The 27,624-nt window shown below is 60.8% G+C and overlaps 1 protein-coding gene across 1 annotated transcript; it reads left to right on the forward strand.

Annotated features, from left to right (window-relative positions):
* Window positions 1–27,568, forward strand: Epha8 (EPH receptor A8). The gene is made up of 17 exons (XM_048349846.1): window positions 1–154; window positions 4,513–4,577; window positions 8,485–9,148; window positions 17,719–17,874; window positions 19,177–19,512; window positions 21,352–21,476; window positions 21,720–21,882; window positions 22,584–22,677; window positions 23,320–23,387; window positions 24,089–24,253; window positions 24,426–24,611; window positions 24,803–24,864; window positions 25,393–25,602; window positions 26,425–26,574; window positions 26,655–26,845; window positions 27,096–27,260; window positions 27,402–27,568. Exons 1-17 carry the CDS (start codon window positions 61–63, stop codon window positions 27,514–27,516), a joined length of 3,009 nt encoding a protein of 1,002 aa, XP_048205803.1. The 5' UTR covers window positions 1–60; the 3' UTR covers window positions 27,517–27,568.
* Window positions 27,569–27,624: the final 56 nt, after the last annotated feature.

Genomic DNA, 27,624 nt, shown 5'->3' on the forward strand with positions numbered 1-27,624 from the left:
GGAGCGCGCCACGCGCGGCCGCCGCGGCCGAGCCCGAGGGTGCGCGGCGCCCGCCCGGCCATGGCCCCCGCCCGGGGCCGCCTGCCCCTCGCGCTCTGGGTCGTCACGGCCGCGGCGGCGGCGGCCACCTGCGTGTCCGCGGCGCGCGGCGAAGGTGAGCGGCGGCGGGGGTCCGGGCGCGGCGGGGACGGCCGGGGTCCGGGCGCGGCGGGGACGGCCGGGGGGGCGGCCCGGGCGCCGCGCAACGCCCGCGGCTCAACTTCCCGGGCCCCGACCCTGATGAGCTCCAGAGCCCCGGGCGTCGAGGCCGGGTGGCACCGTGGCGGAGACGTGGGCGCAGGGACCCGCGGGACGGCGGCTCGAGGGGAGGGCTGGGGACGGGGACAGGACGGGGGCAGACCGGGATGCGGAGCTGGGGACGGGAGCCAGGACTGGACTGGAGAGGCGAGAGGCGCCGAGCAGAGAGGGGACAGGACGGAGCTGCGGGCTCTAGGGGACGGAGGGACACACGAATGGGGGCCAGGTTCGGATCACTGAAGGAAAGGGGGCTGTGGAGGACGTTGAGAGTCAGGGCCACGAACTGAGGAGCGCCCGGCTTGCGGGGGGACTCATAGGAACAAGGGGTGCCTTGGGAGTGGGGTGAGGGCGTGAGGGGAGAAGGGATGCAGCACGAGAGTACCGGCCGGAGCAGTGGCATCGGAGGAGGGCCAGAGGAAGAGAGGGCAGGGGCTGGAGAAACTGAGGCAGGTCCTGGGTCTAAACCGAGTGACCCAGTCTCTGGCCCCGGGGGGGGGGGCGGGAGAGGAGTGAAGATGGGGGTGGAGTCTGGACTGAGTCTTCTGGACCAGAATGGTCAGTGAGGCTGACTTCTGTGGGGGTGGGGGTGATAAGGAGAGCTGAGAGAGGCATTGGGACTCCCCACCTTTCCTGACCTCCACCCCACCCCCCCAAACACTGTAGGTCTAATTGATGGTGACACTGGGCTCTGCTTCCCATGTCCCAGAACCTGGTCCAAGCCTCCTGTACTTGGAGGACTGGCCCAGGAGGCCAGGGCCGGTGTATGCGGGAGAGGGAGCCGCTGTGGGAAGCTGCAGGGTGGAATGCTCTCCCGTAGAGTCCGCAGGTCCACCCCACTCACTCAGGCAGCCTGCCCACGGACACACACACACTGCCCAGGCTCGCCTCTGCTGATGCAGACCAGGCACCGACAGCCCCCCTCCCCCCTGCCCTAAACACAGCCACGCAACAGTGTGTCCACACACACACATGCAATGCACATAGGACATCCATGCATGCGTGCGTGTCACAACACCCTCAGACTTGCTCACTGAAATGTACCTCAGTCCCCCAGGAAACCCGGGGCAACAGGGAGCAGGGTTCCAGGCAGACAGGGTAGCTGAGAGGTGGGGTGGCAGGCGGCAGGCAGAGCAGGGCTGGCTGTGTGAGCAGTGAGTGGTGAGGTAGATTTCTGAGGACTTGGAGAGAGCCAAATGGGAAGAGGCCAGCGTTGCGGCACAGGGGCGTGGGGCTCCCAAGGCTGGGCTGGCAAGGACAGTTTTCCAGGTTGGGTAAGGGGTGGCCAATTCCTTGATCTCAGGAGACTCTCTGCAAAGTCCCAGCAGTCAGGGTTCCCTACTTGGCTCTCTCTGGGGAAAGTGGGGGGGGGGGGAGGTGAGGGGCACCCTTTATAGAGCCATAGGCTGTGAGGCCCGGTGTCTCTGGGGAGGGCATTTTCCCAGGCTCCCATCTGAGGACAGACCGGAGCTTGAGCTAGGGATGTGGGCAGCAGAGGGGAAGGGAAGAGTCTGGGAAGAGCAGCCCAGGGCCAGCATGTGACCAGTGCAGCAGGGTTTCCCCATGTAAGTCAGCCAGCCACAGGATGCAAACCCCAGGACACCCGCCAGGGCTCCAGGAATCCTTCCCAGCCCTACCCCTGACCATGCAGGACATGGGCAGTGGGGTCCAGGAGAGGTGACTGCCCCCAGCGTGGCCACCACCATGGCTCTCAGTGAACGAGCCCTGGGCTTGGCCAGACCCTGAATCCCCCAAGCCCCACTAGGCTTATGACCCCCTGTTGCCCTCTGGGGGTGAATTATCCTCCAGTTTGGGGTGAGATCCAAGGCATTCACATCCCAGCTGATACCCCTTGACCACCCCGAATTCTCCAGCCTCACCACCATGCACTATGTCCTAGGGGAATGTAAATCAATTTAAGTATTAGTCTCAGCGAAATGGAATGGGGAAGGTGACAGTGCTGGAGAAAGAAAGGAATCGGATAATGCCTTCCACGGTCAAATGGGAGCGGCTGAGGAATTATCTGTGCCGCTTAGAGCAGGAGAGACCTATTCGGTTCCCCTAGCCAGCCCGGGCAGCAGGCCTAGGAGGGCCGCCTGTGGGCATCAGTCAGATCAGGAAACTGAGGCCCAGAGGGGTTCTGTGATGTGCTGGGTTGAAGGGCCCCCAGAGAGCGCAGAGTCCGGCCTCCCATTGTGAGTAGGGAGACAGGGACAGGCCCAGAGCCGGCAGGTGACTCCATCTCTGGCAGCTTAGAGGCAGGAGAGCGGCCAGCTGCAGTGACCAGGCCTAAATTTCCTGAGGGATTCCGGCCCCCGCCAGCAGGCCTACTGCGGGAATTCCACCCGGCCCTGAGCAACTCCTCCCAGCCTGGGGCTTCCCTTAAGAGGTGGAGGTGGGTCAGAGGGAGAGAAAGGGAGGAGAGGGACAGAGAAGGGTCTAGAAAGAATTGCAACAACCAGCTCAGGAATCCTATAGCCCTCCCTGCACCCCATAGAATTGACTTTTGACCTAGGGGTATATTATCTGAGCCCCCCTGACTGGCTGATAAGTCACCCCCAAATGTTCTGGGGCTTTCTAGAGGAGGGAAGGGCCCAGAAGGTCGCCCTGAAGTCAGGGTGTACCCCTCCCACCACTTGGGACAGTCCTGGGCAGTGGACATTCATCTGGGTAGGTGCAAGTCTGAGCTAAGCCCATTCTATGCCTGGAGAAGGGGCCTGAGCCCCACATGTGGGATTGGGGCTGGGGAGGGGGATGGGAGCCCACCAGTGTCCTTTCCCCACCCTCTCTTCCAATGGGGCCCCCGCTGGTCTGGGGGAGCTGCAGTGCGGCCCCCTCCCCCTCCCACCAGCCAGCAGGAGGAGAGAGCTTGCCTGACCCAGTTTTCTCTCCATTGCCTGAAAGGGAGGAGGGAGGCAGGAAGCCTTCTCTGCCCGTGCCCTTAGCGTGGGGCTGGCTCAGGGAGTGGGGATCCCGTGATGGGCATTTGCTCTAGCCCCTGACCCCACCCTGGCCCTGAGCACAGAGGCCCCCTCCCTGGTCTGCCAGCCCCTCTCCAGCTTGTGGGGGTGTCCCCTGACTATGGTGGGGAGGAGCAAACAGGAGCGTCCTCACGTCACCGTTCCTGAGGACACTTGTCTCCATGTTGAGGGCCAGGCTCTGAGCTATGCCAGTCTCAGGCAGAAAGCTGCCCCGCCTCCCCGAGGGACAGTTCTGAGAAGGCCCAGCTGACACCTCTGTGGCCTGCCCAGGCCTGCTATCTGGAGTGGCTGGAAGGAAACTCATGGAAGACAGGAACATGGAAAGCCGTCAGCCCTCTCCTCCAGTTGCCACCAGACAGATGCAGAGGAAGCAGGGGCTCTGAGAGGTAGAGGGACTTCCCCAGGCACACACAGCAAAGGAGAGGGCTGGGCTGGGAGCGCTGACTTCTGGACGGCTCCATCTGCATAAGGGCAGGGAGAGACCGGAGGCCAGGCCTTGACGTAACATGGGTTAAGGACCAGCTCTGGACCAGACTCTAGTCTGGGTTGTTACTCCAGGCTTATTCCTCATCTGCAGCCTTCCACGTTACCTACCCATTTCACAGCTGGGCAAGAAAGAAGATCACTTGCTAACAAGTGACTGTGTTGAGACAAGAGCCCTGGATGCCCCAAGCATGGCTCCTTACCTTGTCACTGAAACCGTGCAGGGTTCCCCGGGGCCCAGAGCCTGGCTTGGCATGGACTTGCTCTGCTGGCCACACCTTGGGGTTCTAGACAAGTCCCCAAACGTTTAGGGGGCTCACACCTCCCGCCCTAGAGTGGGAGCAGTGGTGACCAGCAGGGGCCCCACGGAGGGTCACAGGAAGCACCTGACGCTCCCCGTGCAGAGCGCAGCACACACTAGACAGCCCTTCTAAATCCCTCAGCCAAGGGCCCAGGAGGTGCCTCGCCGCCTCTCGGGACGCCCAAGAAACAGGCCTGTCCTCAGGTGGGCAGCGAGACGTCCCGGCATGAGTGTGACTGCCCTCACATCCCCTAGGTGAGACGGGGAGTGGGCCACCCCACAAACCTACCACGGTCCCCATTCTACAGAGGAAACAGGCTTAGAAAGGGGAAGGGGACACACGGGGAAAGGCACTCTGAACTGCATGAGCTGCTGGGGAGGCGGGGCACCCACGCCAGGGGGAGATGTCAGGGGCCACGCCAGGGGCCTGACACCCTCCTTCTTGTTTTACAGTGAACTTGCTGGACACGTCGACCATTCACGGGGACTGGGGCTGGCTCACATACCCAGCTCACGGGGTAAGTGCTGGAGCAGTGTTAGCCTCTGTGAACCACGAGGTGCAGGCTCCAAGTCTTAGCACCAGAAAGATCAAAAGGAAGCGGGAGCCCAGAGAGATGAGGGAATTTACCCAAGGACACACAGTAGTGGGGGATGTGGTACCCACAGGAAGTCCCCATGCTACCTCAAAAATGCAGGTGAAGCCAGGCCCCCGTGGCTTATGCCTATAACCAGCTACACAGGAGGCTGAGATCTGAGACTCACAATTGGAAGCCAGCCTGGGCAGGAAAGTCCATGAGATTATATCTCCAATTAACCACTGAAAGAAGTGGGAAGTGGAGCTGTGGCTCAAGCGGTAGAGTACTAGCCTTGAGCAAAAGGAGCTCCCAGGCCCTGAGTTCAAGCCCCAGGACCCCACACATACACACCAAAACGCAGGTGGTGAGCCCAATCCTTCCTCATTGCCAGGGTAGATGTCCTGCCGTGTCCGCCGTGTCTGTGGAGCCCAGGAGAAATTCTGTCCCGGAGCCTGGGACTGCCCAGAGAGGATCAAAGAGGAACCCGATGCCTGGGGTCCCTGAGCCCTGGCCAGGCTGGCAAGTGGAGCCTGCAGCTCCTGTTTTCTGGGGGATCTCCCACCCAGCAGGAGGGGGAGCCTTTGGAGATGGTCCCTGAGCTCCCGCTGCCCTCTGACTCTGGAGTTTCCCAGCCACCTGCCCAGTAAGGCCATCCCAGGCTCTCTTCCCCATCAGAAAAGCTACCCGGTTGCCAAACAGTGTGCAGCCTTAAGGGCGAGGGTGCTCAGCCTCGTCACCAGTGTGATTTCCACAGGCCACCTCATTATAATACAGGGGTTCAGCTGTCCGCAGGGAGTGATGCAGGGCCAAGGAGAAGCTGGAGGCTGGAGGAGTGAAGCCACTCTGCTAGCCTGGGGTGGGGGGAGGGCACTGCACACCGGAACCAGGCTGCATCCTTCCCTCTGCTCCTGGGAACTCCATCCACCCAGACGTCCTGCACTCGCCTGGCACCGCACGCTGGACCCACGGCCTCACTTGAGCCTCACCACTCAGGAGTGGCTGGAGGGAGCGGGCAGTATTGACCCCATTTCAAACAGGAGATGTCCAAGGCTCAGAGAGAGGCTGTGAGGGGCCGAGGGCTACACAGCTTGCTTGTTATGTACTGGTCCAGGATCAGACAAGGGTGGGGGACAGAGCCAGAGTCGGCTGCCTGGGCTCCAGAGGCAGCTGGGAAGGTGGCACCGGGCGTGGAGGGGCCGATCTGCCCTTTTGCCAGGCTTCCAGGAATCTGGCTTCTCTAGTCATCTGAGCGGCTCCTGGGCTGGCAGGCCAGGCTAGGGCCTTGGCACTGGTGGAAAGGCTGGAGCAGGCTCAGATCAAACTGATTAATTCATCCAGGCCCCTGGCAGGAAGCAAACAGGGAGCAGCTGGCAGGCTCTTTGGTGTTCCATTAATTGTGACAATGACTTTAACCCCAGATGTGGTGCAGTGCTTCCCAGAGCGCCCACTGCAGTAGGTGGTGGGTGGCAGGGGCCCTCCTAGGAGTGGAGGCAGGAAGTGTGAGTCCTTGGAAGTGAGGCTATGAGAGCCCTTGTAGACAAGGACTCTGTCACTGGCCCGGGAGGGAGTGGACAGCCCAAGGGCATGGGGGCAGCCCAGCAGGGTGTCGGTGCCCTGTTGTTGCAGCACTCTGCGTTTAACCACTGCACCCTCAGGCCTCGAGCAGGTGAGCCTGTGTGAGCCCCATTTCACAGAGGCAGGCGCTGGGCATGGACACCACGCTGGCAAGGACGCACAGGAAGTGTCAGAAAGGGTCTTGGGATACCCATGACCCCTACCTGTGGAGCAAGCTCAGAACCCCCGACTCTCAAAGTCATGAGGAGTGGCCTGCAGGCCCTCCCTCTCCCCCTTCAGGGATCCTTAGTTCAAGGACACATCCCGGACATACAGCCCCATATTCATGGCATGGCATCTGTGTCAGCCGAATCTGGCCATCTGCCCTCTGCCCCAGCTCAACCAGGAGCCCTTTGGACTTGGGCCAGAGTCTGCCCCCGGCTGGGGCTCCTCCCTCCCTATCCCTGCCTGTGGTACCAGCTTCACAAGAGGCCATGCTGGCCAGGAACCATGCAGACCCCGCGTGCAGGAGGGTAGGGTAGGGGGCCACCTCGGGTAGGTCACCGTTCACCCTCACTGGGTGCACAGAGAGCCAGAGGGAGGGGCGGGGGGGGAGGATGTTTCCAGCCCCTCTCTCCCTTTCGTTTTGTGTGTGTGTGTGTGTGTGTGTGTGTGTGTGTGTGTGTGTGTGTGTGTGTGCAGTGCTGGGGATCAGACCCAGGGCTTCCAGTATGCCAGGCAGGCTGGGCTGCAGTCGGCCCTGTTCACTGTTACTGTGGCAAAAGGCACATCTCAGCCACATACGCATGCAGCTCAGTGGCCTTACATACACTGCCAGTGCTGTGGAGCCATCCCCATCCACCTCTGTCTCCCCATTTCGCCTCCCCCCTCCCTCAACTTCCTGCTTCTATGAATCTCACTGACCTGGGGAGGGGGAGAGCTTCTTTCTGTAAGTGGAGCCATAGTGCTTGTCCTTTTGCTTCTAGATTATCTCATGTTGCATAAGGTCTTTAAGGCTCCACCCCTGTTGAAGTTTAGAAGGTCATTCTTTAAGACTGAGTAATATGCCATTGGGTGTAAATATATGTCTTGGTCCATGCATTCGTGTGACTCCCACATTTTGGCTATCATGAGGCATTCCTTGGTTTGCCATGCTAGAGTCAGACCCAGAGTCCCCGTGCATACTCACAAGCCCACTGCCATGGCGCTGCAAATATCTCTCTCTGCTTCCATTTCTCTGGGCATATACTCAAGATCCTATGGTAATCCTATTTTTTAGTTTTTCTGAGGAAACAGCATACTGGTGCCCATGGTGTCTGGATAGTCTATGTTCTCACTAGCAGCGAACAAATGGGCACACATCCTTATCCACACCTATTTTCTGTTTGGGTTTAGAAGAAAATATGAGCACGAGGTGGTGTCTAATTGTGGTTTTGATCTCTATTTCCAGAATCAGTGACGTTGAGTGCCTCTGATGGGCTTTTTGGCCATCTGGGTATCTTTGGAAAGATTTCTATCTAGGTCCTGAACTCATTTTTTAATTAGACCATTTGTTTTCTGTTGTTGAGCTGAAAGAGTGATTTATATGTTCTAGATATGAATTCCTTATCATCGGCAATCCCCTCCTGCTTCCTGGGCTGCCTTTGTGAGTTTGGAAGAGAGTGCCCTGCTTCTTTCTGAATCACTGATTAGGTTAAGGCAGTAGAGTCCCACATCTTGGGGCTTGCATAAGTGGAGGCCCCAGACTAGGAGCCCCTAGCTTTGGGTGGGGGCAGAGACCCCCTAAAACATCAAGACTGAGTCATAACCAGCCAGTCGCTTGGCAAGTACCCGTGCAGGACTTGAGGTAGGGGCACAAGTGCTCAGTGCCTGGCTTCTTTGTGTGAGGAGAGGACCCCTCTAGCCGCAGATTGGAAGTTGCTGGAGCAAGTCCCCTCACTCTGCAAGGAGGAGTGAGGGAGGCCCTACAAAAAAGGACAGAGCCACTGCTGGCTGTTCTGCCAGCCCTGTGACCCCAGGCCCATGGCCCCTGGCCCTTGAGCACACCTAAGCCTGTCTCCTCACTGTTGTAAGTCAATAAGCAGGCCTTGCCTGGGGAATGGCAGCTGGCAGATCACCCCAGGTGCCTGGCCCAGGAGCAGGACCATCCATCAGAAGGGGGCTCAGGCGTCCATCTGCTCCCCGGGACTCCCGGGCGGGGGCTGTCCTGGGGCCCGGTGGTGGCCCGAGTGGTTGACACGCACCGCAGGGTGCCGTCCACCCCCCGCTTACCCAGCCGCTCTCCACCCGCCTGCAGTGGGACTCCATCAACGAGGTGGACGAGTCCTTCCGGCCCATCCACACGTACCAGGTGTGCAATGTCATGAGCCCCAACCAGAACAACTGGCTGCGGACGAGCTGGGTGCCCCGCGACGGCGCGCGGCGCGTCTACGCGGAGATCAAGTTCACGCTGCGCGACTGCAACAGCATGCCGGGCGTGCTAGGCACCTGCAAGGAGACCTTCAACCTCTACTACCTGGAGTCGGACCGCGACCTGGGCGCCAGCACGCAGGAGAGCCAGTTCCTCAAGATCGACACCATCGCCGCCGACGAGAGCTTCACGGGCGCCGACCTGGGCGTGCGCCGCCTCAAGCTCAACACCGAGGTGCGCGGCGTCGGGCCGCTGGGCAAGCGCGGCTTCTACCTGGCCTTCCAGGACATCGGCGCCTGCCTCGCCATCCTCTCCCTGCGCATCTACTACAAGAAGTGCCCCGCCATGGTGCGCAACCTGGCCTCCTTCTCCGAGGCGGTGACCGGGGCAGACTCGTCCTCTCTCGTGGAGGTGCGGGGTCAGTGCGTGCGGCACTCGGAAGAGCGGGACACGCCCAAGATGTACTGCAGCGCCGAAGGCGAGTGGCTGGTGCCCATCGGCAAGTGCGTGTGCAGCGCGGGCTTCGAGGAGCGGCGGGATGCCTGTGTGGGTGAGCGCGCCTCGTGGGGCGGGGCGGGGCCTCCCGGGATGGGGCGGGGCCTGGGTGGGGCTACCGATTGGCTGGGGGAAGGGGAGTGGGCGGGGCCTCTGCGTGATACGGCCGGGCATAGGCGGGAGGGGAAGTGTCTGGGGGCCGCTGGTTGGCTGGGGAGAGGGAAGTGGGCGGGACCACTGTTAGGGGCGGGGCTGCCAGTGTGTGGGATACCGGGGAGGAGGGAGTCAGAAGACCTGGGAGGAAGCTTCAGTGTTGGCATCTGCGTGTGAGTCAGGACGGAGGCAGAGACAGGGTGGGGCCCTTGGTGGAGTGGACATGGTTTTTCCAGGGGCACGGGGGAGATGCTCACAGGTTATGTTATATACTTAAGCCAGGGAACAATACTACAGGCTAACTCTGGCCAGATTTTGTTGTAAGCACTTTGTTGAGCACATATATTAGTTAACTGAACGTATGCACATGTCAGATGTTGTAAGCATGTATGAACTGAATTCTCCCCTGCCCCCCTCCCGGTGAAATAGCAACTTTTTTTTTTTTTTTTGCCAGTCCTGGGGCTTGGACTCAGGGCCTGGGAACTGTCCTTGGCTTCTTTTTGCTCAAAACTAGCACTCTACCACTTGAGCCACAGCAACACTTCCAACTTTTTCTGTTTATGTGGTACTGAGGAATCGAACCCAGGGCTTCATGCATGCAAGGCAAGCACTCTACCACTAAGCCATATTCCCTGAAATAGGAACTATTAACTTGGTTTTACAGATAGACAGAAACACAGAGAGGTGAGGCAACTTGCCCAAGGTTACTCAGATGGCAAGTGGCAAAGCTAGACTCTCTGCCTCCAGAATCTGTGTCAGAAACCTCTAAACTGTCAGTTAGGGGGAGAGAGAAGGAATGCATTGGGGAAGGAGGGACATGCAGGACAAGGGCACTGTGCATGGTCTAGGCCGACTGTCTGTGTACTAGACGCAGGCTGCCTGTGTTCTGGGAACAAGTTGTCCAGGGAGAGAAGAGCAAGGTCCCGTTGAAGACAGTTGAGCCCCACGTTGTGTTGAAACTGGGTCAAGTGTGTACTGGGGAGCCCAGATCCCAGGCTCTGTGCATGTGTGTGTGGTCAGCTGACCCCTGTGGCCCCTGTGGGGCCATGCAAGCAGGCATCCTGAGCAGTCTGAGGGCAGTTCCAGCTCTAGCATCGTCAGAAATCCCCAGCACTGAGCCTTCCTCCAGCCACCAGGCCTTCCAGCCCTTCTGTGGAGGCTCTCTGGCGGCCAGGTGTTGTCGCCTGCCCTGGGCTGTAGGCCCCAAAGCACCTTCCGTGGCGCTGTCTGTGTCTCCTTTGTTCTGTGCTCTGTGGTGTCCAGCCCCCCCCCACTCGGTTCCCATCGCAGGCATCAGCACTGCTGGCTGAACACTTCCATGGCGTCCTGCTGTCCTTGCTGCTGACGCACCCCGCAGTGCTCATGAGCCCTGGGTGGCAGGGCAGGCATGTGTCCATCTACCGTCAGAAATGGAGGCACTGGAAGCTCTGCCACCTGCTCAGCCCTCACTGACGGTGAGGGGTGGGGCCTGGGGCCGAAGCCAAGCTTGTACTTGCTTTGTCCAAATGAAGGCTTTCATTTTTGCTAGCTCAGCCTTCTTATTCATGGCTGGTACTAGACTACTTGGGCCTTGCCTCCAAGCTTGTCTTTTTGCTGCTTCATTGGAGACAGAGTCTTTGGATTTTTCTGCTAGGACTGCCTTTGAGCCTTGATTCTCAGATCTCTGCCTCCTGATTAGCTAGGGTTGACAGGCACGAGCCACAGGTGGGGGCTTTTAACCTGGTCACCACCGCCCCTCCCTAGCAGCTGTCTCCTGCAGAGCTGTTGGTGTGTTCTCAGGTGCTTGCCATGTGCAGCATGTGCACAAATACTCATACGTGTACGTGTTAGGTCTGGCCTTCTGCCAGGCACTGTGCGTCCCAGACAGTGGGGGCCTGGGCAGGGAGTCCGTGAGTTTCCCATTCTCAACACAGCCCTCTCAGTGAGGCCCCTGGATGTAAGTAGCAGATCCCACCCACACCACCATGCTCCAGGGCCGGGGCCTCTTCAAATTGTCCTCAGAGTCCTTGCCAGAGCCCACGGCCTTTCCCCTGAAGTCACGGTCAGGTAGCTGGTGACAGGCCGGGAGGACCCAGGCGGGCTGGCTGGTGACAGGCCGGGAGGACCCAGGCGGGCTCAGGTCAGCCGTGGCTCCCAGCTCTGGATATCACCAGCAAGTGGGAAAATGCACTCCTCTATCCTTCGTGTGCGCTACAACATGCTGGCCCGTGGGAAGGACTCGGAGGTGGAAAGTGGAGCCCAGAGCACTGGGTTCCCAGCGTGTCAAGGGCTTGAGGCCTCAGGACCTCCCTGGGCTGAGAGAGGCCACAGCCAGACCCACTGCCATTAAAAAAAACAATAATAATGATAAAATGCCAAAGCCAGGTTAGGGAATTGCGGCGTAATTTTCAGTTTCACATTTAAATCATAATGCAGCGTAATTATGCTAGATGCAGGATAATTACAGGTTTTATAAAAATATTAATTCCTAGTGCACTGCAGGCAGAGCGATTTGGGAACCGATGCCTGTTTGAAGTCTCGTGAAGGGGAGACCTTGCCCAGCCCTGCCTGTGGGCTTCTGTGACTGTCACCTCACCGCTGGGACCTGGGACAGAGAGGCGCAGATCCCGAGGGAGGAGGTCTTCACAGATGGGGCCCCGCCTCGCAGCCTTGCCCAGGAGGCCTCCCCTGACTCACAGAAAGCTCTGGTCCCTCCTACAGCCTCAGATGGGGCTCAGCAGGAGCGGGGTGGGAGGGGGGTGTGGGGAAGCAGGGAGCCGGGAGCCACATGGAGCCCCTTCTGGCCACTTGCTTGTCCTCCACACCTCTCCAGGAGGTCCCTGGGAGCCTCCCAAGTTCCCAGGGCCCCTGACCGGTGTCAGGCCCCTGTTTTCATGCTGGGGGTGTCTGTAGGCAAGCTGCAGAAAGGGGCCTGGCTTGTCAGGCCCTGAGCCTCTTCCTGCAGCACCAGGAGAAGGGTCAGAAGGCCAGGAGAAGGGTCAGGAGCCCAGGAACCACCTGTAGCAGGGGCACCGTGCAGCCCCACCTCCTCCCACCTGGGCTCCCTGTCTGGTCTTCCCCCCAGAACTCCCCCAAAAGGCATCAAACAGCTCTGGACTTCACAGAGGGAAACAGCAAAGTTCCTGGAGGAAAAGGGCCTTGCCAGGTCACAGGACTCTTCAGAGGCCTTGTTAAGACTGCACTAGGCGTACTCTGACGCTTACCAGTGGGCGATGGAGGTCCAGAGAGGTGACGGGACTAGCCCTGAGACACACCGCAAGGAGTGGTAGATGGAATCTCGAATCTCCCAGCTCCCAGGGCTATCCAGTTCCTGACCCAGTGACCTCAGGAACAGCTGGGGGCTGCTCTCCCCTCCCCCAACTCCAGAGGGGAAGGGGCCCTCCATGGAGGGACAGCTGATATCCCAGCCACTGTCCTTCCTGTCACCTGGACGCAGGATATAAATCACCCTACGTGGCCCTAATCATCTTTCTATAAATATCAGAGCCTCGTTTCAGAGGGGGAGCGGGCACAATGAGCTCTTTTGCCTTCCCGACTGTGTTTAAAATCTGATTTAGAATTAATTTCCTTTGCTCGTCCACCAGCGGACACCTTATTTGTCAAATCTGCAGCTCTTCGCAGGGGGGAACAGAGAGGTGGCCAGGGCCACAGGCAGCTGCCAGCCTGCCAGGCGGCCTGGGCAAGGTGCCCTCGGCAGGGGCAACAGCCCCTCCTGGCCCCTGGCCCCGATTCACAGGCGCGCAGGCTCCGGAAGCACCCTGGGTCACCGGGCAGGGCCAGGCCCCCGGCCCAGAGCGTCTCCATCTGTCTGAGCCACTAATTCCCAGCACAGCTTCCAGGTCTTTGGGCTCCCGGAGGCCTGGTGATTAGTATTCTTATTAAAGATTATTTTATTTTCATTGTGGGGATTAATCTGGCCTTGACACGTTATAGCCATATGGGTATTCGCCGATGTGTGGGAACTGCCGAGTGGATGGGATCTCTGAGCTCAGGGGTGGCGTGCAGGGGGGAGGTGTGCATGTCTGGTGGGGCTTAGCTGGGCTGAGGCCCGGGGCCGGGCACTGCCGCTCTCTGGACCCGTCTCCCTTTTGTCAGGCAGTTGTGTGGGGGTGCGGTTGAGCGGCGGAGGCCCCGGCTTCCATCCCCAGCGCTGTCAAAGCAAACCCAGTGGTGATGGCCGCCGACGCCATCCCATTGCACCATCATCTGTGGCAGGCAACGGCCGGGCCTGAGCTTCTGTCTCACACAGGCGGCCCTCACTGTCGCCTACAGGCAGGTAGTGCCAGCACCCCATACTACAGATGAGGAAGCCGGGCTCCCCTAGCATGACCTGGGCCACGTGGCTCTGGAGATGGGGTAACGGGAAAGGGGAGCGGGCAGCCTGCTTTGTGAGTGCCTCACGTCACACCTGGACGTCACCTGGCTTCCCCGCTTGGCCCTGTGCGTGCTGACGGCTTCCTGACAGCTCGTCTGTTGCTCTTGGTCCTGGTCCCTAGAAGAGGCGGCGTGGATGTGAGCACAGGGGTCGGCCAGGAGGGGCCTGTGCTGGGGCGCTGGGGGTCTGTTGTTCATGGTGGCCTTGCTGACGTCCAGCTCAACCACAGCGCCGATGCTGCGGTGCCACCCCCACAGCTCCCAGTGACCAGCTGTGCCCCGGGATGGGCCCTGGGGTGGGGAGGACTTCTGAGAAGATGGGGCAATCGGCGTGTTGAGGAGCCCCGCCTGAAGCCCAGCCACCAGTCAGGCCTGCGCCCTCGGGGTCCCTTGGGAATGGAGTGGCACCTCCACACAGGGGCGTGTTGTCCTCACCCTCCCCATCCACAGATCCTCCCTTAAATCTGCAGAATTTTAGAAATTAATCTAGCTTTAGCTAAACAGATATCCAATGCTCTGGAATGGTCTTTTTATCTAAAACAGGCGCCTGTCTTAAGGCTTGAGCTCAGAGCCTCTGCCCTGTCCCTGAGCTTTTTTTTTTTTTTGCTCAAGGCTGGTGCCCTACCACTTGATCCACAGCTCCACTTGCAGTTTTGTGGCGATTAACTAGAGATTAGAGTCTCATGGATTTTCCTGCCCAGGCTGCCCTCCAACCTCGATCCTCAGATCTCAGCCTCCTGAGCAGCCGGATTACAGGTGTGAGTCACAGACGCCCCGCTAAAACTGTCTTGAACACGGACTTTTCCAGAAGGGGGCTTAATGCGGATAATCCCGGTGAGCTTGCTGGTTGTCCCCGTGGCACAGGATTTAGTGCCAAGGATGCAGTGGAACCTGCCTGGCAGCTTGACATTGGGTCCACCTGAATGCCTGGGGTTTCTTTCTGGCCACAGCAAACACCACTCATTCTGGAACCTTCCCAGAGTTACCCAGGGCCAGCTCTGGGTTCAGTGCCAGGGACCTTGAGGTGAATAAGCCAGCCTTCTTCTTATTCCCAACCATCTGCCCACAAGGACTGTGCTGCCCAGTCCAGGAGGAGAGATAGATACAAAGATAAAATACATCTACAGAGTCCCTGGTGGTGAGTCCCAGGCTGTGTGTGTGTGTGTGTGTGTGTGTGTGTGTGTGTGTGTGTGTATGTGAAAACTGCAATGGAGGGACAATTGAAACAAATCACAAAAGAGGAGTTTAACAGGTGGGCAGAGTGAAAGAGGCATCCAAGAAGAAAGCAGGGTATGTACAAAGGTCCTGAGGCTAGAAACAGCCTGCCCCTCTGGGGATGGGCCCCAGGGTGAGAGGTGAAGGACCCAGTCTCGCAGGGAGGATTTGGGATGCGGGGCTCTCCAGTTCCGGCTGTGGGAAGCCTCTGAAGGGTGGAACGGGCAGTGACCCGGTGGGGTGCTCACTTCCTAGAGTGTTCCCACTCTCTGCCCAGCTGACGTGTTCTTTTTTTTTTTTAAGGGACAAAGGATTTATTTTGATTCATTACTTCATATTACATTATCAAAACACAAAAGCATGAATATATTCTATTAAGCAAATTAAAAACACACTATATACACAAGCACATGTGAAACGCTTTTTAAAATGCTTGGTATCATGACATTTTGCCATTTACTTCTAATTTTAAAAATATATGTACATCTTACGGCAAACTGTAATGCTATTTAATATATTTTCTAAGCACCTTCTGTTACTGGTAAAGATATGCTCATCAGTAACCTGAATATAGGTAATTTGAGAAGGTATATTGAAAAGCACACTTTTTTCACATTATTGAAAATATGACACCAGTGACTACTTACATAAAATCGATAAACTCTTTCATTAAGGAGCTTCTCATTTTGTTTCTTTTCTTCTGTTGATTCCTTGGGCTTGAGCTCAGGGTCTGTGTGTTGGGCCTGAGCTTCTTTGCTCAAGGCTAGCACTCTACCCCTTGAGCCATCGTTTCCACAGCTGACTTTTTAGGGCAGTCAGTAAGAGTCTCATAGACTTCCTGCCTGGGCTGGCTTCAAAAAATAATCTGTTCTCAGCCTTCTGACAAGCTGGGATTACATATCTTAGACACTCGGGCCAGGCACTTTTTATGTGAATGATATATGTCTCCATATATTTTATGTAAGTTATCTCAGGGCTATCATGATGATTTGACTTAGAGGAGCTCCCACCATTACTCTGCCCAAAGGAGATGTTTAAGGACAAACATCAGGAGTATTCTGAGGGCTTGACCAAGAGACATGGTAACACCCATGAACCGAGGAGGACCGAGGAGCCCCAAATGCCTTAGACTGCATACCCAGGCACTCACCTTTGACATAGTCGTGGCATTCCTAGACACTTGGGAAGGAGAGAAAACCCTGTGCTGTGTTTCTCCAGCTGACATGTTCTTAACCTTCAGGCTGTGACTCCCGCATGCCCTGCTCCTTGGGCAGGCAGCCCCTGCGGTCGTCACTGCCCTTCCCTTCAGCTCCTGTCTCCCTCCTGGACCCAGCGCCCATTGGCTGGGCGCCTCCTGACCTGCCGGCCCCCAGGGGGCCCAGCACCAGGCCCCTGCTCACAATGGGTCTCCAGGCCCAACACAGGCCTGGCTCAGGGCCCTGCTTCTGACGAGCGATTGAGCGAATAAGGGACTTCACAGGCAGCAGTTGTGGGGCGCAGGCAGGTGTGGAGGCCAGGATGGAGGCAGGGGTGGAGGCTGGGGCTGGAGGCAGGGTGTAGAGGCGGGGCTGGAGGCTGGGGGTGGAGGTGGGGGTGGAGGCAGGGCTGGAGGCTGGAGGTGGAGGCTGGGCTGGAGGCGGGGGTGGAGGCTGGGGGTGGAGGCTGGGCTGGAGGCGGGGGTGGAGGCAGGGCTGGAGGCTGGGGGTGGAGGCTGGGCTGGAGGCTGGGGGTGGAGGCGGGGGTGGAGGCTGGGCTGGAGACTGGGGGTGGAGGTGGGGGTGGAGGCGGGGGGTGGAGGCTGGAGGTGGAGGCTGGGCTGGAGGCTGGGGGTGGAGGCGGGGGTGGAGGCCGGGGGTGGAGGCCGGGGGTGGAGGCAGGGTGTAGAGGCGGGGCTGGAGGCTGGGGTGGAGGCTGAGGGTGGAGGCAGGGCTGGAGGCTGGGGGTGGAGGCTGGGCTGGAGGCTGGGCTGGAGGCTGGGGGTGGAGGCTGGGCTGGAGGCGGGGCTGGAGGCTGGGGTGGAGGCTGAGGGTGGAGGCAGGGCTGGAGGCTGGGCTGGAGGCTGAGGGTGGAGGCAGGGCTGGAGGCTGGAGGTGGAGGCTGGGCTGGAGGCGGGGGTGGAGGCGGGGGTGGAGGCGGGGGTGGAGACTGGAGGTGGAGGCTGGGCTAGAGGCGGGGGTGGAGGTGGGGGTGGAGGCAGGGCTGGAGGCTGGGGGGTGGAGGCTGGGCTGGAGGCTGGGGGTGGAGGTGGGGGTGGAGGCGGGGGTGGAGGCAGGGCTGGAGGCTGGTGTTGTCCTCCAGGGAGGAGGGACGCAGGTGGCAGCTAGGAGAGAGGACGGGGAGGAGGCAGGGCTGGGGCAGTCACGGCAGGGTGGGCTAGTCTGGGAGGGCCCAGCCTGTGTTTCCTGCAGTGGGCTGCCCCAGCGAACTTGGAATCGTGGCCAGGAGTTGGCTCTGCCAGCCCCAGGCCCCCGCAGGCCTGGGAATCTGTCTTCACAGGAGGGCTCCAGGTCTGCCCAAGTTTGGGAGCCAAAGGCCTTCTGCATGTGTCTCCTTCCACCCAGCCCGGCTCCTGCCTTGCTCTTATATCCAACCCCCAAACCATGCCCAGGATGTGGGCACCTCCCTTCCCTCTGGTCCCCACAAAGGACAGAATCTGAGGCAGAGGAGGGGCGAGGGGATTTGGACAGCTCAAGGGTGTCCGCTCTGCCTCTGACATGCTGCGCCACTCAGTGTAAGCCACGTGCCCTCTCTGTGCTTCTGGAAACGAGGGCCGCACCTCCTGAGGCCGTGACTCTGCAGGGCTGCTCCTGCCGCGAGGGAGCCGCGAGGAAGCCCTGGGCCGGGAGGGGGGCCGGCTCACTGGCAGCTGTCTCTCCCCCACAGCCTGCGAGCTGGGCTTCTACAAGTCCGCTCCCGGAGACCAGCTGTGTGCCCGCTGCCCTCCCCACAGCCACTCGGCAGCCCCGGCCGCCCAGGCCTGCCACTGCGACCTCAGCTACTACCGAGCCGCCCTTGACCCGCCATCGGCCGCCTGCACCCGTGAGTAGGACCGGACCACCCCTCCCTGGGTCCCACAGGGCTGGCTCTCCGCAGTGGCCCCCTCCTCTCCGGACTCCAGCACCATGTCCCCAGTCCCCTGGCCTTTCTCTGAGGGTGCCAGTCTGCCCGTCCCTCAGCCTCCTCTCTCCAAAGGGCACCCATGTGCATGTCGGTGTGCTGGGGCTGGGGACGGGCTTGCCCGTGAGGTAGGGGTGGGAGTCAGAAGAAACCCCCTTCCTCTGACTCCCTAGCTTGGGGTGCCTCCTGGGGCTGCGTGGGTCTGGTAGGCAGGGCGCTGTGCCTGCAGAGGACTTATGCATGGTTAGGGACACGCCTGCACTTGTGCTTGCCCAGCTAGAGGATTCTTAGGCACGAGAAAGACAGGAATCTGGAGGGGACTCAGTCTGGAACACGAGTGTCTCGTGGGCTTAGCGTGTGCATGCACACCTGGCCCTGCAGGAGAGCGTGTATCCGGAGAGGCTGTGCTTGCGTGGGGGTGTGGCTGCGTGACCCGGCTCCTTGGGCAGGATGAGACTGTCTCTGGCTGAGGCCTCCTGCGTGTAGCTGGCCAGGCCCTGGCTTCTTTCCAAAACCACATTCATTAAGCCACTGGGATCAGGAGCCGGGTGAAGGCTGGGCTGTGGTGCGCATGTCCTCCGATTTTGCTGTTCCCCGCAGCCTGTGATCTGCCCTTCTGAGATGCCGCAGGTCTAGTGTCCAGACCCAGGATCCCCCGGCCTGGGATTCTGAGGCCCTCCCGCCCTCCTGGCCCTGCTCCCCTGTGGCAGATCAACCCCATGGCCCCGCCCCCCCACAGCACCCTCATGCTGCCCACACTGGGCCCGGGCCTGATGGGTGGGGTGAGGGGGGCAGGGAGAGGGCCTGCCAGGAGCACAGGTGCCACGAGCAGCTTCTTGGGTTCCTCATGGCCCCTCACCGAGGCCTCAGTGGCATTTAGCACAGAGTGTGTCACACAGACGGAGAGACGGAAGCGGGGTCAGATGACATATTGTGGGTGGGTGCTGCGGGTTCCCCGGGCCTGGCCACCTCCCACCAGCTCTGGATGGGAACTCAGAGGCTCAGCCTGAATCTCTGTGGTCCTGCGTGGCCTGGAGCTGGGGCTCCGTACCAGAGGCTGACGCTGTACTTCCGGGCCCGGCCCTTCAGGAGCTTCCAGAGGGCATCTCCAGCAGCTCCCAGTACAGTGGGGGTGCCCTTCCCATGAAGGATCCCCAGTCTGATGATGGGGGTGGGACTGCAGCCCAAATAAACAGTGCTCTGCTTGTCCCCCTCTGCCCCCAGGACCTCCCTCAGCCCCTGTGAACCTCATCTCCAGCGTGAACGGGACCTCTGTGACCCTGGAGTGGGCCCCTCCCCTGGACCCGGGTGGCCGCAGTGACATCACCTACAACGCCGTGTGCCGCCGCTGCCCCTGGGCGCTGAGCCACTGCGAGGCGTGCGGCAGCGGCACCCGCTTCGTGCCGCAGCAGACGAGCCTGGCGCAGGCCAGCCTCCTGGTGGCCAACCTGCTGGCCCACATGAACTACTCCTTCTGGATCGAGGCCGTCAACGGAGTGTCCCACCTGAGCCCCGAGCCACGCCACGCCGCCGTTGTCAACATCACCACGAACCAGGCAGGTAGGCGAGATGTCCCGGCTCGGAGTGCCGCCCGCCCGGGGACTTGCCGTGGGCTGCAGGCAGCAGCCGCCCTCCCTAGCAGGATCCAGAGCGGGGGCTCTTCCCACCCTTAGAAAAGCAGGACCTGTGGGTTGGGTACAGTGGTTCACGCTTGTCACCTTAGCTCCTCGGGAAGCCCAGATGGGAGGATCCAGCCCGGGGATAGACCAGGCAAACACTCAAAGTCCACAGGCAAAAACAAAACAAAACAAAAAAACACTAAAAGCAAAAAGGGGCAGGAAGTCTGGCTCAAAGCGAAAAGGGCTGGAGGCATGGCTGCAGTGCTAGAGCACATGCCTAGCAAGTGCTAGGCCCTGACTCAGAAAACACAGGGGCAGGCTCGGTGGCTGTCCTAGGCCTAGGTTCCAGAACGTTCTCTCCCTACACTTCTGCTTCCCCCCACCCCCACGCCGGTAAGGTGGAAATGCTAGCGCCTGCCTTGTGTATGTGTGAGGCACAAGAGAGAACAGAGAATGCTTAGCCCAGCACCTGGCCCGGGGCACCTGCTCAGCAAACGTCATCGAGAAATCACATCACTGTGACGGCCATTTTCCTGAGCTGCTGCTCTTGCTGCCCCTGGCATGGCGCCGGCTGCCGGGTGTGGGTGGCGGCACTGTTCTGCGTCTAGCCAGTGGTCAGACTCAGCCCAGCCCCTGGAAGTGCTTTCTCTCCAGTGTGCTTGTCACACCTCACCTAGGACACCCCTAGGGCAGCCCCCCCCACACGCATGCCAAGACCCTCCAGGACCACCCAGACCTAGCCCACAGCACCCTCTCCCACCCGGCCACAGAGGAGGACACGGGCCCAGACAGCCTCGCAGTAGTACTCATGCAGTTAGCAAGTGGCAGCAGGACTTGAACCCAGATCTTTCCTCCTCCCTGAGGAATCCTGAGCCTGCCATTCTCTATTGCCCAGGCATCGTCCACCTTGGAGACCCCCGCATGTGGGAGCAACACCCTCCCCCTCCAGGAGAGGGCTTGGTGCACACGGTGTGAAACTCCTGTGTGCCTGGGGAGACGGAGGCCCAGAGACAGCAAATGACTTGACCAGAGTCCTACTAGTAAGAGAGGGGACCGGTGTGACCCCACACCTGACTCCCAGAATGGCAGGGTTCCTCCGTCCAAGACCTCTCCAGTTCATTCTTGATTTCTTTTTTCAGGGCAGTCAGCCCAGAGCATTTATTAGGCACCTTCTGTGTGCAGTCTGTGCCTCCCGCTAGCTCCCAGGCACACTGGGGACACAGGATGAAGGACCCTATGAGGGTGGGGTGCTGAGGGGGTGCAGAGATGAGCAGAGGGGCCCAGGCCTGAGGGCTAGGAGGGGGTGCAAGGAGTGATGGGCATTTCTTCCCGCTTGCCCTTAGCTGACTCTGACCCCTCCCATCCAAATGAGGCTCGGGAAGGAGGGGCACAGCGGTGTCCTGTGTGGGAAAAATCCCTGAGCTCAGAGGGTCTCCCCCATCCACCTCAGATCCTCCCCTCCCCTTGGAGTCCAGAGCTGCGGCCAGTGCTCCAGCCTGAGCTGAGGATGCTCCTTCATTCCCTCCATCCTTCCCTCCTCCTCTGGAGCTCGCTGTACCCAGGTCCCGGCTGGGGTAGGAGCTCTGGAGAAGCCAGGCCTATCCAGGTCCAGCCCACCCTGTGTCCCAGGCCACAGGGGAGGAGCAGGCTGCTGGCTCTCCTGGGGCAGAGGTGGGAATGGGGCAGGGACAGGCTGAGTGAAGGGCGCCTGGGGGAGGGCCGGGAGAGAGGCCTGCTGGGGCCCAGCCGCTGCCTGACCCTGGCTGGCCGGTCACTCCAGCCCCATCCCAGGTCGTGGTGATCCGGCAGGAGCGGGCCGGGCAGACCAGCGTGTCGCTGCTATGGCAGGAGCCCGAGCAGCCCAATGGCATCATCCTGGAGTACGAGGTCAAGTACTACGAGAAGGTGCGGAGCGAGGGGCTCGAGGCCTAGTAGTGCAGATGCGGGGGGTGCAGTGGGGGCACACGGTCAGGAAGTACCATGAAAAGGAGCAGGGAGGGGGAACCAAGGGGTGCTAGATCAAGTACTCCGAGAAAGGGCAGTGGGGCTGAGATCAGTACTGCAGGTGTTAGATGGTGGTGGGCTGGCGGCAGATGTGGACACAGCGGGCCCTGGCTGATCGCGTTTCCCCCTCCCCACCCCGGACAGGACAAGGAGATGCAGAGCTACTCCACCCTGAAGGCTGTCACCACCCGTGCCACCGTGTCCGGCCTCAAGCCGGGCACGCGCTACGTCTTCCAGGTCCGAGCCCGCACCTCGGCTGGCTGTGGCCGCTTCAGTCAGGCCATGGAGGTGGAGACGGGGAAGCCCCGTGAGTATGGCGGGCGGGGGGCGGGGTGGGGAGCATGACTGGGATTTGTGGCCAGGGAGGGCCTGGAAGATATGGAGGGCGCTGACCGGGAGGGGCTGTTGGTGGCAGTTTTACAGGTGTAAAATACTCAGAAGGAAGGAAAGGTTCTTGCCCAGGGTGACAGCACGGTGACAGCCCCCTCCCCTGTTGGCCTCTCCTGTGCCCTGGCCACAGGAGGCCTTACAAAATCCCAGAGGTTGCCTGCGTGTCAGTGCTGCCCACGGCCCCATTTTACAGACAAGGACGAGGAGGACCTGAGCACCAGGTGACCACCCAGGCCACCGCGCAGGAGAGCCTGAGCGGCTCGAACCTTGGGGTTCGAATGCCTGGGGTTGATGGGAAATGCTGGGTCCCAGGCCCCGGCCATGGGGCCTCATGAGTGCGCAGCTCTCAGAACCCCCTACTTCGGTCCTGTAGGAGTATCAGGCAGGACAGTGTTTCTGGCTCATTGGCTCAGCGGGGGGAAGCGACTCTCCAAAGCTTGCCCAGCCCCAGGAAGCAGCAAGCTCCTGCGTGGGGAAGCCTCACAGCCCTGGAGCGGGGCCTCAGAAGGGAGCTGACCAGATGGGGTCGGGGGAAACGAGCTGGCTCATGGCTGAAGAGGCGACCGGTGGCTCCGGGGGCCAGGGCTGAGGGCAGGCCCCCTCCTTCTGTCCCTGCAGGGCCCCGCTATGACACCCGGACCATCGTGTGGATCTGTCTGACGCTCATCACCGGCCTGGTGGTGCTTTTGCTCCTGCTCATCTGCAAGAAGAGGTGGGTGGGCCCGGGCCCTATTCAGTGCTCTGCACACATGGGGCTGGCTCACTTACAAACATCTCATTTAATCTCAGGGACACTCCAGGTAGAGCTGGCCTCGTTTTGCAAGTGAGTTCACGAAACCAGCGAGGTTAGGCCACTTGCCAGTCCCACAGAGGTAGACACCAGGCCTGTCACCCAGGCTGTTGTCTCAGTTGCTCCCTCTTGTTGCACTTTCCTCTAGAGGGAGGTGGAGGAACAGCAGTATTGAACGCAGGCTCGGGGTCTCAGGCTGTGAAGATTGGAAGAGAAACTGAGGCAGGAGAGAAGAGGCTGGCCAGTATAGCACAGTGGGGCTGGTGTCAAAAGCCTCAGCCTGGGTGGCAGAGGATGGGGGGTGGGGGTGAGCGGAGAGTGCAGGGGGCAGAGGATAAACTGGGGCTTTGCAGTGATGGTTGGCCAGCTGGACAGCGCTTTGTAGATTGAGAACTGCTGCCAAACTGCTGTCATGAGCCAAGCATGGCAACACCCCCTTCCTCCAGACAAGCCGGCCTGTCGGGGGAAGGGAAGGGGTGGGTAGGCCAAGCTGTCCCCTGGAGAGGGGGTGGGCAGGAGCCGGTCTGGGCCCGGCAGAGCAGTGACCGCCACTGTCCTCTGCAGACACTGTGGCTATAGCAAGGCCTTCCAGGACTCGGACGAGGAGAAGATGCACTACCAAAATGGGCAGGGTGAGTGCGAGGCCAAGAGGTGGGCCCCGTGGCCCGGGCTGGCCTGGCCCGGCTGCCCACAGGACAGGAGCCCAGTGTGTCACAGAGCCACTCCCAGAGGCCCGTCCCACCCCCAGCCTGGCTTGCAGACCCCTGAGGACCCTCTGGCCGGGGAAGGGTACACACTCACACACACACACACACAACACACACACACACACACACATTCTGCGTGGTTTCAGGGAGTTCTCACAGAGAGAGATTCTCAAGTCCTACAGAGACCCCAGAAAGCAGAACGTACATGGGGATGCCCACGGCCACACCACACCCCGGTGCCCTCGGTGTCATATTGTCACCGTGCCCTCGGGGCTGAACGTGGCCTCACAGTCCTCTTCAATCCATCGGGCAGCCACTGTCAGTCAGGGCTGGCACGGTGGAGAAACCCTTCTTGTCCGAGGGCACATTTCCATCCCAGAACAACTTAGGAAGATCTTGGGGCTTATAGAAGTAACCCCAGAAACGGCAGCCTCTACCTCACATTTACCAGACACCCAGACTCCAGAGCTGATCATAGGAACCCTGCTGGCACTTGGCCAGCACCTATGGGGCACCCACTCTTTGCTCCCAAATCTAGAGACTCCCAGAGATACTTCTCACTTCACCACAGGGAATGCTGGGAGAGGTTACCCTGAACCCCACTGAGTCCCATCCCCATTCCTCAGCACCCCCACCTGTCTTCCTGCCGCTGCATCACCCTCCAGGGAAGCTCCCAGAACCCCAGTTCTATGCAGAGCCCCACACCTACGAGGAGCCAGGCCGGGCGGGACGCGCGTTCACCCGAGAGATCGAGGCCTCCAGGATTCACATTGAGAAAATCATCGGCTCCGGTGAGCCTCGGGGTCTGTGAGAGAGGAGGACACTGTGGAGGGGGGAGAGAGGGACCCAGGGGCCAGGCTGCAGGCAGGCACGCGCTGTGCCGTGTGCGGGGCTGGTGGGGAAAGGACTGGGAGTGGGAACGGCCGCCCACCGCTCTCCTGCCCGCCTCTGCGGGGCCCGCAGGGGAGTCTGGAGAGGTCTGCTACGGCCGGCTGCAGGTGCCCGGGCAGCGGGATGTGCCCGTGGCCATCAAAGCGCTCAAAGCTGGCTACACGGAGCGGCAGCGGCAGGATTTCCTCAGCGAGGCCTCCATCATGGGCCAGTTTGACCACCCCAATATCATCCGCCTGGAGGGCGTCGTGACCCGAGGTAGGTGCCAGGCCAGGCCCCGCCCCCTGGGCCACCCTGCTCTGCCCCTGCCCCCCAGACCCCCAGAGGGATCTGTAGACTCCCTGGGACCTTCTGCACTGACCAGCCCCTGGGGGATACACACCCCTGGGGCCTCTGATCAACAGCCCCCCACTACCACCTAGAGCCTCTCTCTCCCCCTCTCCCCTCAGGCCGCCTGGCAATGATCGTGACGGAGTACATGGAGAATGGCTCTCTGGACGTCTTCCTGAGGGTGTGTGTCCACCCGCTGCCCACTTGGGGAGCCCCAGTCTGGGTGTGGGAGATGGTGCAAAGCCCCGGCCCCTCCCCCAGCTTGCACTCAGCACACCTGGAGAAGGCAGAGGCAGGTATGACGCAGGGTCTTAAGGGTTAGACCATCGAGCTGCTTTCCAGCCCCTGCCATGAAAATCCCCGCTGGCCTCCGCCAGGCTAAGGGAGTCTCTGTGCCATGCCTCCCACCCTACCAGCTGGGAGAAGCAGCAGAGTCCAGGTATTTGCTAGATACTGTGGGACACAGGGCTTCATCTCTCTGGGCTTTCTCCTGAAACCTAGAGCAACAGGGGTCATGGGTCCGTCCACCCCACAGGGTCTTTGTGAGCTCTGGGGCCCTGGAGTGCTTCACTGTAGGCCACAGAGTGCCTTGTACATCACAAGGAGCTGCCTTCCTTCTCATCATTCACTTGAGGGGTCCTGGCTCCAGGCCAGGCACCTACGGGGCCTTCCCATCGCCCACACCAGGCCCTGCTGTGTCCCCCTGCAGAACCATGACGGGCAGTTCACCATCGTGCAGCTGGTGGGCATGCTCAGAGGGGTGGGCGCTGGCATGCGCTACCTGGCAGACCTGGGCTACATCCACCGGGACCTGGCTGCCCGCAACGTCCTGGTGGACGGCCGCCTGGTGTGCAAGGTGTCCGACTTCGGGCTCTCCCGGGCGCTGGAGGATGACCCTGACGCCGCCTATACCACTGCCGTGCGTTTCCCCCCCTCCCCTGGGGCGGGTGGCACCGTGGGCCCTCCCGACCACGGGTGTGGGCACTTGCCTGCTGGGCAAGTCCATCTCCTCCTCCAGGAAGTGGGAACCACCTTGCTGCGTGGCCTTTATCCCCCGTGCCGGGGACACAAGCCAATCCTGATGGTCATCCTCCAGAAAACCATACCTCCCAATCACACACAAACTCCACATGGGTCTCTGGAGTTGGGCAGAAAACTGGCACTAGTCCAGGGAGTCTGGGTTGTCTTCCAAGTTCTTGGGGCTGCCTGGAGCCTGAGCTGCAGGGCTTGGCCTGCCTTCCCCCAAACAGCCTGTCCCCCAGATCTGCCCAGTAATGGGCTTGTGAAACAGCTCTTGTAAAAGGCTCTTGTGCGCAAATAAGTGAGGAGGGAGAAGAGAAGAAAGATAGGGGAAAGGAGAAGGAGGGAGGAGAAGAGAGAGGAGGAAAGAGAGATGAGAAAGAGAAGAGGGGGCGAAGGACGAAAGAAAAGGAAAGGGGAGAGAGGAGGAAGAGGGGGAAGGAAAGAGAAGGGAAGGGGGGAAGTCTGGAGAGGGGAGGAGAGGAAAGGGAGGGCAGGAGGGAGGGACCTGGCCAGTTGGTTCTCGGTGCTGGCTCAGGCCATGACATCCACCTGTGTGTGAGCGCCATGAGCCAGGCTCTGAGCCCCTCTTGCATCCGTACAATAGACGTGTTGTAAGGCAGCAGCTGTCTGTCCCGGACTGCACTGGGAAACACCCTGAGCGTTCTGCTCCGACCCTGGCAGCCCTCAGCCCCCCTCACCCCCCTTCTCCACCCCACAGGGAGGGAAGATCCCCATCCGCTGGACCGCCCCCGAGGCCATCGCCTTCAGGACCTTCTCCTCGGCCAGCGACGTGTGGAGCTTCGGCGTGGTCATGTGGGAAGTGCTGGCCTACGGGGAGCGGCCGTACTGGCACATGACCAACCGGGACGTGAGTGCGGGGTCCGGCGGGGCCGTGGTGCCACGGAGCGGGGCGGACAGCGTGGCCTGAGCCCGGCCCTGTGCCCGCAGGTCATCAGCTCCGTGGAGGAGGGCTACAGGCTGCCCGCGCCCATGGGCTGCCCCCGCGCCCTGCACCAGCTCATGCTGGACTGCTGGCACAAGGACCGGGCACAGCGGCCTCGCTTCTCCCACATCGTCAGCGTCCTGGACGCGCTGATCCACAGCCCCGAGAACCTCAGGGCCACGGCCACCGCCGGCAGGTACCCGGAGCCCGCCCCAGCCTCCCTGAGGCCCCGTTGTCATCCCAGCATCGTCCAAGATGGACACAGATGCAATCTGAGCCTGGCACGCGCCTCCCTGTCCCCTGGAGCAGCCCCGGCCTGAGTCTCAGCTCCTGCCCCCCTGGAACCCAGGCTTGCGAACCCTCCACCCACTGCCAAGCACTGACGGGAGCTGAGGGAGGCCCATTAGCCCCGGCAGGCCATTCACGGAGCCCCATGTCTCCCCCAGGTGCCCACCCCCTGCCTTCGCCAGGAGCTGCTTTGACCTCCGAGGAGGCGGCGGGGGCCCCACCGTGGGGGACTGGCTGGACTCCATCCGCATGGGCCGCTACCGAGACCACTTCGCTGCTGGCGGCTACTCCTCCCTGGGCATGGTGCTGCGCATGAATGCCCAGTGAGTGAGGGGCGTGTGGCAGCCCCCGGGGGCCAGGGAGGGGTGGGATGGCAGGGCGGGGGAGGCAGGTCTGGTGAGGGGCGGGGCGGGTCTCCGGGTTTCCAGCCACCCTGGTCAGCACCTTGGTGACTTCGTCCCCAGGGATGTGCGTGCCCTGGGCATCACCCTCATGGGCCACCAGAAGAAGATCCTGGGCAGCATCCAGACCATGCGAGCCCAGCTGACCAGCACCCAGGGGCCCCGCCGGCACCTTTGACTTGCGGCCCTGATGCCCTCCCCCCGCTGGCCCTGGACCTGCCGGCTATCAGAAGACTTGTTGGGCCGCCCAGGGTCGGGGCAGTCCTGGGCCCCTGCCTGTCCTCAT

This window comes from Perognathus longimembris, chromosome 7 (assembly GCF_023159225.1).
Source record: "Perognathus longimembris pacificus isolate PPM17 chromosome 7, ASM2315922v1, whole genome shotgun sequence".
Taxonomy (NCBI): Eukaryota; Metazoa; Chordata; class Mammalia; order Rodentia; family Heteromyidae; genus Perognathus; species Perognathus longimembris.

Coding starts and splice junctions, on each gene's coding strand:
- Epha8 (XM_048349846.1), top strand. CDS start 61: ATGGCCCCCGCCCGGGGCCGCCTGCCCCTCGCGCTCTGGGTCGTCACG. Junction 22,678..23,319: donor CTGCTCATCTGCAAGAAGAG/GTGGGTGGGCCC, acceptor TGTCCTCTGCAG/ACACTGTGGCTATAGCAAGG. Junction 24,612..24,802: donor GGAGGGCGTCGTGACCCGAG/GTAGGTGCCAGG, acceptor CTCTCCCCTCAG/GCCGCCTGGCAATGATCGTG.